The sequence below is a fragment of the Micropterus salmoides genome, unplaced genomic scaffold (assembly GCF_014851395.1).
Source record: "Micropterus salmoides isolate LMB-PRFRI ecotype aquatic unplaced genomic scaffold, ASM1485139v1 Ms_hic_scaffold_2262, whole genome shotgun sequence".
NCBI lineage: Eukaryota > Metazoa > Chordata > Actinopteri > Centrarchiformes > Centrarchidae > Micropterus > Micropterus salmoides.
In genome coordinates, this window is record NW_024041443.1 from 23,177 (window position 1) to 38,025 (window position 14,849).

The 14,849-nt window shown below is 39.3% G+C and overlaps 1 protein-coding gene across 1 annotated transcript; it reads right to left on the reverse strand.

The window, feature by feature from the left end:
* Positions 1–10,910: 10,910 nt before the first annotated feature.
* LOC119917832 (cytochrome c oxidase subunit 5B, mitochondrial-like) lies at positions 10,911–14,849 on the reverse strand. The gene is made up of 4 exons (XM_038738251.1): positions 14,731–14,849; positions 13,499–13,569; positions 12,419–12,518; positions 10,911–11,384 (listed from the first exon to the last, which is right to left on the reverse strand). Exons 1-4 carry the CDS (start codon positions 14,825–14,827, stop codon positions 11,272–11,274), a joined length of 381 nt encoding a protein of 126 aa, XP_038594179.1. The 5' UTR covers positions 14,828–14,849; the 3' UTR covers positions 10,911–11,271.

Here is a 14,849-nt window from a genome sequence, read left to right on the forward strand (position 1 = left end):
TTTCTAAAGAGTGGGCCTATTAAAATATATTCTTGTCTTGTTGTCCTGAGCGGCACTAGTCCATTTTTGGAAGTGTCTATATTTTAGTTGGGATTTGAATACATAGCCTACTTATCTGCAGTGTATAATAAGACGCAGCAACTAGGCAAATTTTTCTCTTGATACCATCCCTGTACACCCACCTTTATTTTTCAACTGATAACTTACCCAAGTTCAATCAATACTGTATCTTACAAAAGTCTCAAATAGTCAACACAATGACTTAATATAAGTTTAACTTAAAAAAACATACAGTTAAAAAGAGGTGGACATAACTAAGTGGGGCTGTAATGATTTATTTACAGTGTTTAGTTGTTTTCATTTTGGATTAATCTGCTGATTATTTTCTCCATTAATCGATTGATTGGTTTATAAAGATTCTGAAAATAGTGAGAAATGTCATCACAATTAGATTAGAGCCCTGGGTTATCTAACTAGTGGACAATTAATTTTAAAGTCACCTAACTGACTGATTCACTAATCGTTTCAGCTGTACTTGCATAAACTGTTGGGGTAGTTTGATGTCACATCTAAGTGAAACAGCATAGGGAGGATTTAGTTTCCCCAATCTTTCCCCAGTCCTTAGTGTTCTTTGTTTGTCGTATAAACATAACGAGAAAAAACAGAAAAGCAGATGTTGCTGTCAGTGTTTAATATGTTCAATGTGAACGTGTTGTCATTATATTGATTTAAAAAAAGGGATTTCTTCGTCGCGTGAAAGGGTGTTAGACAGACATAAACACACATAACGTGATATCTCTTGTTTCCCTCTGCAGCTCACCACCTCTGACAGCAGGGTGAGAGAAGGGCAGGCTGACTGTCCAACATATATCAAACTCTGTCTGCATTAGTGCCTGGAGCTCTGCAGTGCTTTGACCCAGAAAAGACTCCAAAAAGAACCTCCGACAGGTCCGTCTCGATGGCTGGATCTCCAGATGGTAACTCAGTGTCAGACGCATCAGCCTGAAGGCAAATAACTCACGCTCCATTAAGGAGGCGAGAGAGAGACAGGAGTAAAGGCTGATGGGAGACGAGGCCAGTGCCTGTCAAGAATTTTAGCTGGTTGACGAGTTCGTTTGTGAAACATCTACGGCTTTAACTTAGATGTTTCATTCTTTTTCTTTGCTCCTGTTTAACCTGTTGGCCTTAGACAACACAGTGATTCAGGTATCTGACACCAGAGGCCTGTACCCTGCCTGTACCAAGAAGCAGGATTTAAGCTTATTGAGGTACTTAAGGGTTAACCCTGCGTTTTCAGTGCCATGACGGTGGTTCATTTCCTAAAGGGGTAGATAACAACTTGTTCTAAACGGGTAACCTGCTCCGGAGCAGCTTTATAAAAACATTGCCTTCTGACCAATCAATCAGCTCTTTTGGGAAATGAAATCACCATCCATAGGTTATCCCACAGACTGTTTTATCAACCTGTTTTCACTCCCAGACTCGTCACATATGGACGCATGGTCAAGACCCATCGGCGTCAGTTTGTAACGCACTGGGTATCCCTATACCGTCGTATTTCAATGCATTGGGGGAAGCGCTGTAGTTTTTGAAGGTAAAGGTAGGTATATGATATTTACCCCGAATTTGAACCAAGAGACTGGGGTTCGTGTCCCGTGTGAAACAAAAATCGACATATACATTTTTTATTGAAGTTGGGCAAGTTACGTAAATTGCGTAAAGTTAACTTACGTGTTAACTGACACACGTAGTTATTTTAACCCAAAACCATTGTCTTTTCCTAACCTTAACCATAACCATTGTACTTTTTGTACCTAAACCTAACCAAATTGCAACGTTTCACAAGTTTAATAACGTGCCATTTCAAAACCGCGATGTTTGGAAACTCTAGTGTTTTATTTTGAAAGTCTAACCGGATGTTGCATATTGATTGTTTCTAACTTTACCGTACGTTGCATAAGCTGCGTTCCAAGTCGGAGCTGGGAATGACGTCACACCCGAGTTGACGGCGTTCCAGTTAACAAGTCGGAAAACCTCGCTCGGCCAGCTGTTTGTTTACAACTAGCCAGGTTAGCTATTGATACGCCGGTTGATTAAAAAAACGCATTGTGGGGTATTTACTCACACTAAACACTGTAGCAACACGTCCACAGACAGCAGTTGGACAGCACTTTGTGTACGAACATTTATATGAGTCAGAAGCACACAGAAGTGCTAATAAACAGTATAAACTACAGCTTTCACTAACTGTTGATACCCCGTCAGCCATCTTGGATCACAAAGTCGGGGTAGTGCGGTTGACTTAAGGGGGCGTTCCCTTTGAAATTTTGACCTTTAAACTTGGAAATTCCGACTTCCCATGTCAACTGGAACGCACCAATATTTGTTGCAAGCGGGAAGCTTCCAATGCCGAAGTCCCTTAAACCTGCATTTTATTGAACAGCCAGCAGGGGGCGACTCTTCTGGTTGCAAAAAGAGGCTCCCTTAGAAATAATGGTAAAATAACCCTACTTATCAGCTGATTTATTACCTCAATAAACAGTTTCCTAATTTCCTAATAACTTTGAGTTTATGGTCTCAGTCACTCATTTCATGTCTTTTTCAACATAACATGATGTTCATTTAAATTAGGGTCCCATTTAGAGGAAAATAGACCATAAAGACGAATATGCTTCAGGGCAGGATTATCTGTGATTGACAAGTTGTTACCATGGCAACCTGTCAATCAGGCTAGTGTGACTCGTACCCTCGGCACTGTGCAAATTTAACCAGCGCCGTTGAAAAAGCGTATTATGAGTTGGCTGTTCACCTTCTCTGGTGAGTTTGTCTGTCTGTTGTTCACTAGATAAAATTGTCAAACCTGTTAAAATGTCAATTTGTTGATGCTCAGCTGTGTATAATACCTGATTCTGTTGCTCCACCTGCTTTGCCACGTTCCTTTTAGAGCACTTTATGCATTTCTTTGTGCTCCCTCCACCTCATTAGCAGCCAACTTCAGCTTCTACTCTTTTTAAAGTCCTGAGGAGGTGTTGGCAGTCATCGCTCACTTGGCCTCATCTGCTGCTCAATATTTTTCACAGGGACTGGAAGACCAAAACTAATTACATTTTACGATTTTTCCCATCAAACTTTATGAGTCTGGTTGAAATAAAATTGTAGTACTTGTCTTGTAGCCTATAGCACTGTGGCAACATGGGTGCAATAATTACATCCTTAATTGAGCAGGATTTTGAGTGCAAGTACTTCCAGATCAGTTACGTTAGTAGACATGCACAAATCAAGCACCGCTCATTCCAGCATTTCAGCGATAGCACCCATCTTCAGCAGCACACCAGCTGACAGGTTCAGCTGATTCCTCTCTTAGCATTCAATTTCGGTTTTCTAATCTGTCACATATAACTCTTCTGAATGAAATCAAGTCATTTTGTTGTTTATGTGTTGGCCATTTAAAGGTATTTCAACACTTAAAAAGGACTGGATTGGTTATACACAGCAAGTTAAATAATGTAGAGTCATAAGGATAAATAATTTTATATATAACTCAGCAGTAAGTCATGTTAATTATAGGCTACATTCCGTTTTCCAAATGTAAACAAGGATATTAAACATCCTATCCCTACCCACATATTCCATCGGCAACAACAGGCTTCTCTATAATCACGTAAATGTCAGGCCTGATTATACTATAAACTGCAAATTACCTACTTACTTATTTATTAAAAGAAACGTTTAAGTATCACAAAGACATACCCTTGCTATTACCACGGACATAAAGTAATGTTTATTTGCTCGTTATGTCTGTTTGATCCAGATAAAAGAAGCTGTAGACGTAAAGAAACTGGGCGATACAGCTTTAACATGCTGCAAGCGCTCCTGCGGACGGTTTTTGTCACGAAACCTGTATGGTCTTTCTGGCCACGTAAGGTATGTTAACACCTTATACAGTCACATAGTTGATAACAGGGACATTTCCGGGGGACAGCTCCAGACGGGGACGTCTGGTCACCCTGTATCTAATAGGGATGCACAAAAATTATCGATATGAAAAGTATTGGCTGATCGGGCATATCTCATTATCAGAAGCATATCGGGGAATTAATCTGGCCGAACAGAATCAAAATCAGACTACAGACAGCTTTCATTTAGCTCGTTGTACATCTATCTTGCCAAGCAAGTGTTGGCACAGTGTGCTTTTAATAACATAGAGGATGAGAGACGTGGTCAGAGTGGATCAATTAACCCCATCTACATGTTATGCTAGTTTAATGGATGTATTAACGAAGTTGTCTTTTACTCTTGAGGTTTTGCTGCACATACTGCAGTGGTTTGGAGTTACTTTCACTTCAATGTGTCCACGACCGATCTCTGCGCTTGCCACTGTTTGTGCGTGAGAGCCCGCATGTGTGTGTTCGTGTGTAGGAGGCGACACTGATAATAAACAGTACGGTCTTCAGCCCCAGGCCCGTTTAACACCATGCTTCAGTGCCCATCTAGTATCTGATTGAACATGTAAATTGCACATGGATGGGCAGGAAGGCGCTCTCCCTGCCTTATGGCTTTTCCACTTAGGCACGTGGAAGGGCAGAGAGGTGTGCTCTCCCAGAACAGAGCCATACCACCAAATATAACTCCTCAATATTAGTCTTTGATGAAAGTTGTCCTGACTGAATTTAAAATTTGTTCTAAGTGGCAGAGAGCACATAGGATTGGTTGAACCTGAGGCCCCCAAAGTAAGGTGCATGTGAAGAAATGAAATGTGCTTTTGATTACTCTTTAATAAACTCAGGGGTAAAGTCTACCAAGGCCTCTTTAAATCCATTTCGCTGTGATAAATATTTGTACCTTGGTCTGACAGGAGCTTAAATTGGGTGTAACAGCATGATGTGAACCTGCTCAGGGACATTATAAAGGAGTCTGCGTTGACTGAAATGTTGTCTCACAGTACTTGACCAATGTTGACTTGAAATAACTCATGAGGGAAAGCCAGCATTGAAGTGTGGGGGTCCATGCGCCTCTTTAGAGTACCATATTCCCTTTTCTTATGATGGCACTGTTTATACTGGTATACTGATGCTTGTGGATTACTTGCTTCCCGGTACCCAGACATTTCTCTTCATCTCTTGAAACACCAAAGACATGAACTGGCATAACAGTGGATCAACATCTCGGTCATCTACAGGCTGTAACTGAACTGAGTGGTTTCCATATTATGAGATAAACACGTGAAACACAGGCAATCACAGGACATCAAACACACATAGGGTTAAATCGGATAAATTAATACCAGTCAATAACAATTTTTTAATGTTCTAAGTTGGGAACAAAGCGCTAAACTTGCTAACTGTATATAAAATAGTTACAACTAGATAACTATATAAAGTTATAAAGTTGTTAAAATTGTCACACTACTGTAAGCAGGATAACAACAACGAATAGGACCCAAATGCAGACTCAGAGGTAATTGCAGTATAATGATTTAATGATAGTTCAGTGTATAAAAGGCTACGGGATGGACAAGGAGGCAAACAAATCCAACAGGCAGCAGGCAGAAAATCCAGAAACAGGCAAGGTCCAGGGAAACAGTCCAAAAACACTGGGAACAAACACTGGGGAAAATGACTGGAACACTTTACATACAGACAAAGACGAACTGGCCCTGAGACAAGGGAAAACACAAATGAAATAAATTAGTGAAGGGAGGATAAGTAGACACAGGTTAAACTAATCAGGTCAGACAATCAATACTGTGTAGGCTGTAACTAAACTGAGTGATTTCCATAATGTTAGACAAACACGTCAAGCACGGGCAATCACAGGACATCAAACACACATAGGGTTAAATGGGATAAATGAAAACCAGTCAAATACTATTTCTCAGTGTTCTAGGTTGGGAACTACAGTGCTAAACTAGCTATTATTAAAGTAGTTAAAACTAGCTAACTGTATATGAAATAGTAAAAAAAAAACTGTATATAAAGTAGTTATAACTACATAACAGTATAAATCAGTTTAAATTAATTAACTGTTTATTAAGTAGTAAAACTACTTTAACTGTATAAAGAAATTAAAACTAGCTAACTGTAAATGAAAACTAGCTAACTGTAAATAAAGTAGTAAAACTAGCTAACGTTAATTGTATATAAAGAAATGAAAACTTGCTAACTGTATATATAGTATTTAAAGCTAGCTCCACCTCGAGCAGTTAGAACAGTAAAATGCTATGATACGTCTGTATTTTTAAACTGATACTTTAACTACATGAAGCTGATAATACTTATGTACTTTTACTGCTGATACTGTTACTGGATGCAAATTGAAGCTGGGGCTTTAATCCAAGGTGTTACCAAAATGACAAATACGCTGACATTCCACTTCTTCACTGTAGCGCCTCTAATGGCTTTTTTTGACCTTGCAATGAGCTGCTGGAACTTCTGAAATGCCGTAACGCCTCGTGAGATAGGGTTTCCATGCCAACCGGAAGCACAGCGATGCTCAACTACCCTTGTCGGCCACATTTCCTTTCTAATCCCCGCTCCCTCCTTGCATGACTGTGTGTTTATGTATATGTCAGTGTCTTATCACTTGTTTGTGAAAGCACAAGTTCATGCTTAATTACCCAGAATGTATTTTTTGGTTCAAGCCATTGTAGCTCTTCCTCTACTCATTAACATCCTATTTACAATTCAATTGAAGGCCAAAATACTGTTCAGCAAAAATGGGCAGGAATTGAAATGAGGAAAAGGTTTGTGTGCTGGCAAAACAGCAACAATCCACAGAGAGTCCACAGAAAGGGCTGAGAAATCATCCAACAACCCAGAGATACTCTTACCACTTGGACATACGACATAAATGTTGTTAAAGAGAAGAGTTTGCTTCAGGAACATGGAAAAAGGTCAGAAAATATGTTATTGCCAATTAGGTGAAAGAGCAAAAGCAATGTACTTAAAGCTCACAGTGCACACACCCACATGATGCCTCCAGCTGTGCTGTGCCCATGCGGTACACTTGGCTGTCACAGATGTAACACAGCGAGTGACAGTAGCCTCTGACTGACAGCCGAGATGAGAGTGCTGCTACAGAAGATGGAGACTTGAAAGAAGCAGACACGTATGAGGTGGGAGGAGAGCTGCACAGCCCACTGAATATATTGAAAGAGGCTGTAAGTAAGTAATGAGAAGCTGCAGAGGTGAGTGACAGAGGGAAACAATAGATTGCCACTGGAGAAGCTGCAAGTGTGGGATGGACATTTCAACATCGTCAATTACACACTGTTTTAGGAATTTAAATGTCACTTAAGTTCAAGACAATTCAGTGTTTCAAAGAAAATGCTGTATGTGTCGTAAAATGACCTATTCATAGTTTTCAGTCACGTGACATGCGCGGTGACCTGGAGGGCAAAACAACAGAGCAACACAGCGGCTCACACCGCGACCCCCCCGTAGAGACGCTGCAAAAGCAGTTAAATTTTATTTGGATCACCTTTCTACTTAAGAAACAGAAAGATATGAACACAAACTGCAAGTGTTTGGCATATCTGATCCATATAACGTTACAGTATCCGCTGCCGCATTTCTATCGTTAAAAACCGCCAGGTCCCTGCCGCCGCTCGACTGCGGTATGTTTACGTTACCTTGTGGGGAATCCCTCACCTAACACAGCCCAGGCTTGTCTCCTCCTCGATTGGTGCATCCCAAAGCACAACAACCATCCAGCAACTCAAAGTTACAGTGTACCACTTGCTTATTGGTTGGCAGGCAGCGGAAGATAACATATTTTCCGCCCTCCAAGGGAGCGTTTTTCTTTCTTAAGGTCACATGAAAACTGAATAGTTTTCTTGCAAGTTATATGTTGTACTTTTGAGATGAATTTTTTTTCCCAGTTCTCTCAGTTTCACTTTTATTCCCTCTCAAATTCTTAAATTTTATCTGATGTTTTGTTTGACTACATTGGCACAAATCTGATTCCATATAACTGCTAACACACAGTTAGCGTCTTCTACTGTAGGCATACCATTCCTGTCCTCACTGTTACGGCCCTCCACTCCACCAGAAACATACAGAAATAAAAAGTGGGGATGTTGAGGTCGTATGTAACGACAATGATTGGATATGGGCTGGTAATTATTGGCTGTCATTCTGTGGTTTATCGGTGAGGTGCATAGAAGTACGCCGCAGACTGGAGGATGTACTAACTGTAGAAGCAGGGGGACAGCTCAGGTCAAGCATAAAAGGGTCTAAAAAGGTAATAAAAGCGTAAAATGGTCCAAACGGTAGGAAGCAGTAATGAAATTCCAAGAACTATTAGTTACTGGTGCTCACATGCTTTATACATCTGGCCCCAGATAGGGATGGACATACAGTCTCTGTGTAAGAGCTGCACCTGTGGACCCATCAGCTGATGAATTCAAGAAACATGAGTCCCTACTAAGCCAGGAGATGGTAAAGGTTATATGGCCCAAAAGGAAAAACAAAATGCTTGTTTTAATTACATCTTTTGCCCACCTTCTGCACCTGGAGGCACTGGGCTATCTTCCCACCGTGTTTTGTTCCGGATGCCAGCTCAAGTCACGCTGTCGAGAAAAGCAAAAGGCCGAGCCAAATGGCGGAAGATGAGCAAAACGAACTCTAAAAAATATGCAGGGACAATTCCTGTCTCTAAAATGAAGCCAACAGGAGGGCACAAATGGGAGAAAAGTCTGCAATTTATCCACAAGTTGATTTGCTTTTAGGTATGTTTTGTGGTTATTTACTTGCATAAAAAGTCACTAGAATGAAGGAAATTACGTGTCATACTCAGATTTTATAATACAGTCGATGTGCCCTGTTGTGTAAAGTGTGGCCTCTGATTTGGAAATATCCGCCTAGATCTGTTGCCTCACAAGACACACAACTACACATACATAGTGTACCATACCTTTTTGCTGCCTCCTTACATGTTTTAGTTTGTGTTCTCTTTTACGATGCACAATTAAACTGCAGAAGAATAGGTTCACAATTTATCAAGTCTGTCTTAAAACGTCAGTCAGGTGACCATTTAAACACTGAAACAGGTTTTGCTTGTTATTATTCTGTTCATCCTGGACAAAATCCACCAATTCTGTGCAGAATGTATACGTCTATCTGAAGATAATATGAAGCTCCAGCCAGAGATCACAGAAAATGTCTCTCTTTGTGTTAATGTTCCCCCTGTACCTGTTTGAGGTGCTCACTACTACCGACTACAGACCAAGTCAAATTCTTGCTGAAAGCTGAGAGAAGTGAAGCACTTTGCATTTTGTAAAGTTATTTTAAGAGGAAACAAGAAAACATAAAGCCATGAGGTCAACATGCACTGGCAGCGTGTAATTATCCTGTCTTACTATGCAACGAAAGACAAGAGAAGCCTCATATTTAGATCTATTTTCTGTTTTTTTTTTATTCATTCTGTGGTTGTAGGGCTGAATAAAATTTACATTTTAAAACAAGAACTTCAGAGCTGATCATTACATTTAATGCTTTTTATGAAGGGGCAATTTAAAGTGAACAAACATCGCAGAATTTGGTCAGAAGGTTCTTGGGTGTGTTTAGGTGACATATGAAGCTGAGTGAGTTGTCTGTCCATCATGTATGAAAGGCGATGAGCTGCTGCTGTTAAAGTCCCTGCAGTCTGTTTGTAAAGGTCACGAGACTCAGTGGTGTATGGGTATTTGAGAAGTCCATGTTGTTGGTGCATTATCTTACTGCTCCAATGTCTGTGTGTGACCAATCTCTCCCATGTCTGTCACTATTTCTACATTCCCATATTACTTTTTATTGTACTTAAATAAACTCCATCTCAGAGGAAAATATTGTACTTTCCACTCCATCTATTTTGACAGTTTTTGTTACTAGTTGATTTGCAGAGTCAGATTATTAATACTAAATACAATCACTATGAGATAAGAAATGAACCAACCAGTTAAAGGGAACAGCTGTGTAGTCGCACCATACAGAAACATGAGTTCAATATATTTGTAACTGGCGCCCTCTGGTGACAGAGATGTTTTTAAACTCAGACCACATACGTTTTCCTCTTAACAGCTCTGTCCATTTACTATCCCTCCTTTACTCATGTTCCAACAGAACACTTGTCTCACCTATTTATGATTTATTTTAAAACTACTAAAGTAAAAAACTACTAGAGTAATAAATCCTTGACTTTTCCTCACAAACTGACTAAAATTGTTAAATTCATACCAGCTGCAAAGGTTTCTGATGTCCCAGATGAATGCAGGACACAAGATATTATGATCACGATGACCAATAAGAATAATCAAAATTGAGAGTAGTTGTAGCCCAGTTTACATTTGATAGGACACATCACTTTTTCTTTTTGCATTTATCAGGGCTGCAAACAAAATAAAGCAAAGCTTTAACTTACAATCACATTTCATGCGTTGTCTAAACTTCTCAACGTGGTCATACATTCTCTTTATGAATGTCTCATGTGTGCAGAGAGTTTTCTTTGTTTCCATCTCAGCTAATATTCTGATTGAATACCTTTTTATACATTTAACATACCTAATAGATGGTTGTTAATTACACCAATTTGCTGCTGGTGAATGAAGGATAAAAGAAAACAATTTTCAATGTAGGGATGTGTTTAAAGAATGAACAGCGAGGCAGATGAGGATTAAATCCTTGTTCTGGCTGGCTGTTCAGAGCATACACTGGATTAGTCATGTCACTTGAGAGTTGACGTAACTCTTACACTTCACTGTCGGAGTCAAGTCTGTTCATGAATGAATCGGCCTTCGCAGAAACCTTTTTTACTCCTCAGTTAACTCTTTTGTGTGTAGCCTAACTCTAAGACTAAGACTTAAATGACTGAATTCAACCTTCTTGGCAACTGAAGAAAAGAGCCTGCAACAAGTAAAGCACATCCACAGCAGACACTTGAGATGAGGACTTTATTGTTTCAAATAAAAGGAGTAAGCGGGCCGAGTGTAACGTTGTACAGTACATGTGTCAATGTAAACTGCAGCGTACTGGAAATGTTTAAACAGTTGTGTCCCAAACCACATCTGATCCCTCTGTGAATGGTAACATGTAAAGCAAAGACTGATGAGGTTAGCAGGTAGATCAAGTACTGTGACAGAACAAGTCAAAAGACCAATCAGTCAATCAATCATCGCCGTCTGATCGTTTGTCACCTCGTTCTGAAGGTAAGAGGAATATTTCAAAGAGAAGCCGACACTGTGCAGACACACAGCTGAGTAATAGAGGTAAATAATAACAGAGGTATGTATATAAGTTAGTGAGGGAGCTCATGGGGCACCAGTTTGTAGTGGGAACCGCAGGACGGGCAGCGCTGGGCCTCGCCATCATGAAGCCAGAACCAAACCACGGCGGTGTTGTCTTCTTCACCTGCAGACGAGGAAATAAGACCAGGTGAGAGACACAAACACAAAGAAGCTCCGATGTTACTGAATACAACACACCTGTATAAATATTTTAGAATCATGTAAAAAAAACTAATTGATAAAAAGGAACTAGATTGACGAGGAGCAACATTCTTGGATACTTTCATGGTGCTAATGCACTGTGTGAGAGACGGTCCTGCATTAAAAAGTTTCAGGAAGCGACTGTGCTGCTAGTTCACACTAGTGCTGGGCGATATGGCCAAAAATGTTATCACGATAAAAACATTTCATATCATCGATAATTATGACAATATGTGTCAAATCATTATTTCTTTCAAGTTTAAAGGCAGATTTTTGCTTCTGAGTGAAAATCGAAGAAACCAGATGGTTAATTATGTGGTTAAACTTTTCTTTATGGTTGACACTTGAACAGTGGATCACTTCACAAGTCTGAGTTAGAACATTTAAAACTTATCTTTTTCTACAAATATTAGTTAATCTTTTTTCAGGACTCTTTTTTTTTTTCAATAAAATATTTTAATAGAAAAATTTGGTGCCAATTTGTTTGTGATTCAAATGAATTGAAGCAAATATTTATAGACGATATTTTGAACATTTATTATATTGTTATTGAAGAAAATTATATTGCGATAATTATCACTACCGGCCTTTACCCCCTTTAAGCTTCATGTTCTCACCAACTTTCACACTTCATGCGTTTTAGGTAACACAGTTAGGTTGGATTCTTTACCCGTGTGAACATTTTTCACCGATTCATTTTCAAAAAATAAAATTTTTCCCTCTACAAATAAATGCCTGCCAAAATCCTGTAAAGACGTGTATCATATAACGTCTTGTGTCATTAAAATTCTCTCTTTTTGTCTCACAATTCTGGTTTAAAGAGATTTCCACTAGGGAATGACTTATCAACACAGACCAAATCTAAGTTTTAAGCTCATTGATGGATTCAATGAGGGGTACAGTAAAGTCTTTTTAAACCAGCCAGATAATGTTGAAGACTTTAAAAAGGTAACTTACAGACACATCCCACAATCCTCTTGTTTGTGATGGAGGGAACAAGGTGGGGATCAGCCTTGGAGCCAGCGTACTCTTTTGGCTTCATCATGCTGTATGGATCCTGAAGGAGAGGGAAGGGTGAGGTTGGGTTAGTGATCTTCTGGGTGTCGATAATACGAGGATGAAGTATTATCTAAATCTGACTCGACCTGCATGTAACAGTATTATATTTCATATATCATTTTATTTAAGCGTACCGTGTAAATTAGATTCAGTATCAAGGCGTGGTTTCTTTTACCCAGTCCAGTCAGGTACAGCCCGGTTCTCTCACCCAGATGAATTACTCTAACTGATCAATTTTAATTTCCCATTAAGTCCCACAACACGCCTGCTGGGCACAGATAACAGCCGCCAGAGTAATGATTAACTGGCTCTGGATATGTTTAATTTCCCAAAAGACTAATTACTTATAAGTGGAGCAGCTTCTGTAAAGTCTGTTAGCTGGATAATAGGGCTGCAAGAGATTCTGATCAATACACCGACACTACAGGCAGATTATCTTGGCCCAGGTCACAGTAACAGTGATGTGGATGTATCGATTAGAGCTGCAATGATTAATAATTAAAGTCTAAATTCTCTGATTCTAGCTTTTTAAATATAAATATTTCTGGGTTTATTTGCTCCTCTGTGACAGTAAACTGAATATCTTTGGGTTGTGGACAAAACAAGACATTTGAGGAGCTTTGGGAAACACTGATCAACATTTTCCACCATTTTCTGACATTTTATAGACCAAACGACTAATCGAGAAAATAATAAACAGATGAATCAACAATGAAAATAATTGTTAGAGTTGCAGTCATATATCGAGTATATGCTGATGTTTATCAGCAAACACATCGTTGGCTGTGTGGTTGAGGCCTGCTCATGTGTTCTGTCAAATTTGATAATAAATCCAAATAATTCCTCACTTTATAAATATTTTCCACTGACCATTTTGGGGTTGTTTAAGAACTACAGCAGAAAATTTAAACCATGTTCATTTGATGACGGATAGAAACAAAGGGCAGACACATGCTTATTATAGATTAATGACCTTACCGTTCCAACTTTCATGGCGTTCATGATTTTCTTCTCCAGGCCTGTGGCTTGCTCCTCATCCGTGGGAATCCCTGCCAACAAAATAACACGTCTGATGAAAGACTGACGGTAACAAGTGAGGGGTCACCTTGAGTCACCTTCCTTTGACTACAACTGCAAATGAAAGTTACTTTCATTTTGATTAACCTAAAGTATTTAGACTCACAGGTTAGTGTAGAAAACGTGTCGTCTTTAAATGTTTTATTGCAAAAGATATTCAGTTTACTGTGATACAAAACAGGGAAAAGCAGCAAATCCTCATGCAGGAGAAACTGCAACCAGATAATTTTTATTATTAATGCTTGATAATGGGCGTAAACATGAATCATTATTGCTGCCAATTAGTTTTCTGCCGATCAACTTAAATGACCAACCGTTTCAGCTCTAATATGCTGTATTACCACAGACATAAGAGTGCTTTATTAATCTTAATGTGGAATTATAAATATCATCTCTACAAGGTACAAAGTTGATTATTTTGTCATTATGCAACACAAGGTTCAATAACTAAAAACAAAAAAAAAAGTTTGTAGCATGCAACACACACAGAACATAAGAGATAATTAAAAGTGTATGAATGAATGTGGTAATAAAAATAGGCAATATACTGTTATTTATAAAAAAAAACTATATACCTATAACCCCAGAACTGTAACAGCTAACATAATAGTTAAACAATAAACAATAAAATAATTTTAAAAAATAAAGGTGTGGGAATTTCGCTAGCTGGTCACAACTAGTTATAATTTTATTCACTATGAGTTAACATCTTTAAAGTCATTTAAGTCCAACTACACGAAACTTCACAGAGCACAGATTATTTATGGCTGCACGACGTTAATCAATAGGGAGACACTTGTGCTAAGCTAAGCTAACTAGCTAACAATCTGTGTTTAGGTCAATATAACTAGCAACACTAACGTTCCAAAGTTCCCTGCACTGAACAGTATTCAGCGTAAACATAACACACTTGGGTAAAGTTTATTATAGCTACAGCAGATTTAATCATTAAATTATTGAATCTCTTGTTTGACCTCTCGCAGCCAATGTAGCAGGTCTGCTAACGTTGCTAATGCTAACCAGCTAAGCGTGTGGAGGACTTCCGCCTGAGCTCGATGCGGACAAACCGCCCTTATAAACTCATATTTCCCCAGTTTTTCAGAATTTATAGCTCCGTGTGGTTCCGTCCTCACCTCCGGCAGCCATGCCGCGGGTCAGAGCCGGGACCGGGGCAGCCCGGCAGGTTGTCGCGGCTCTAACCGCAGAGCGGAGCAGTAACCTTGCAGCCATTTCTCCTTCTTTCCTGTCACTA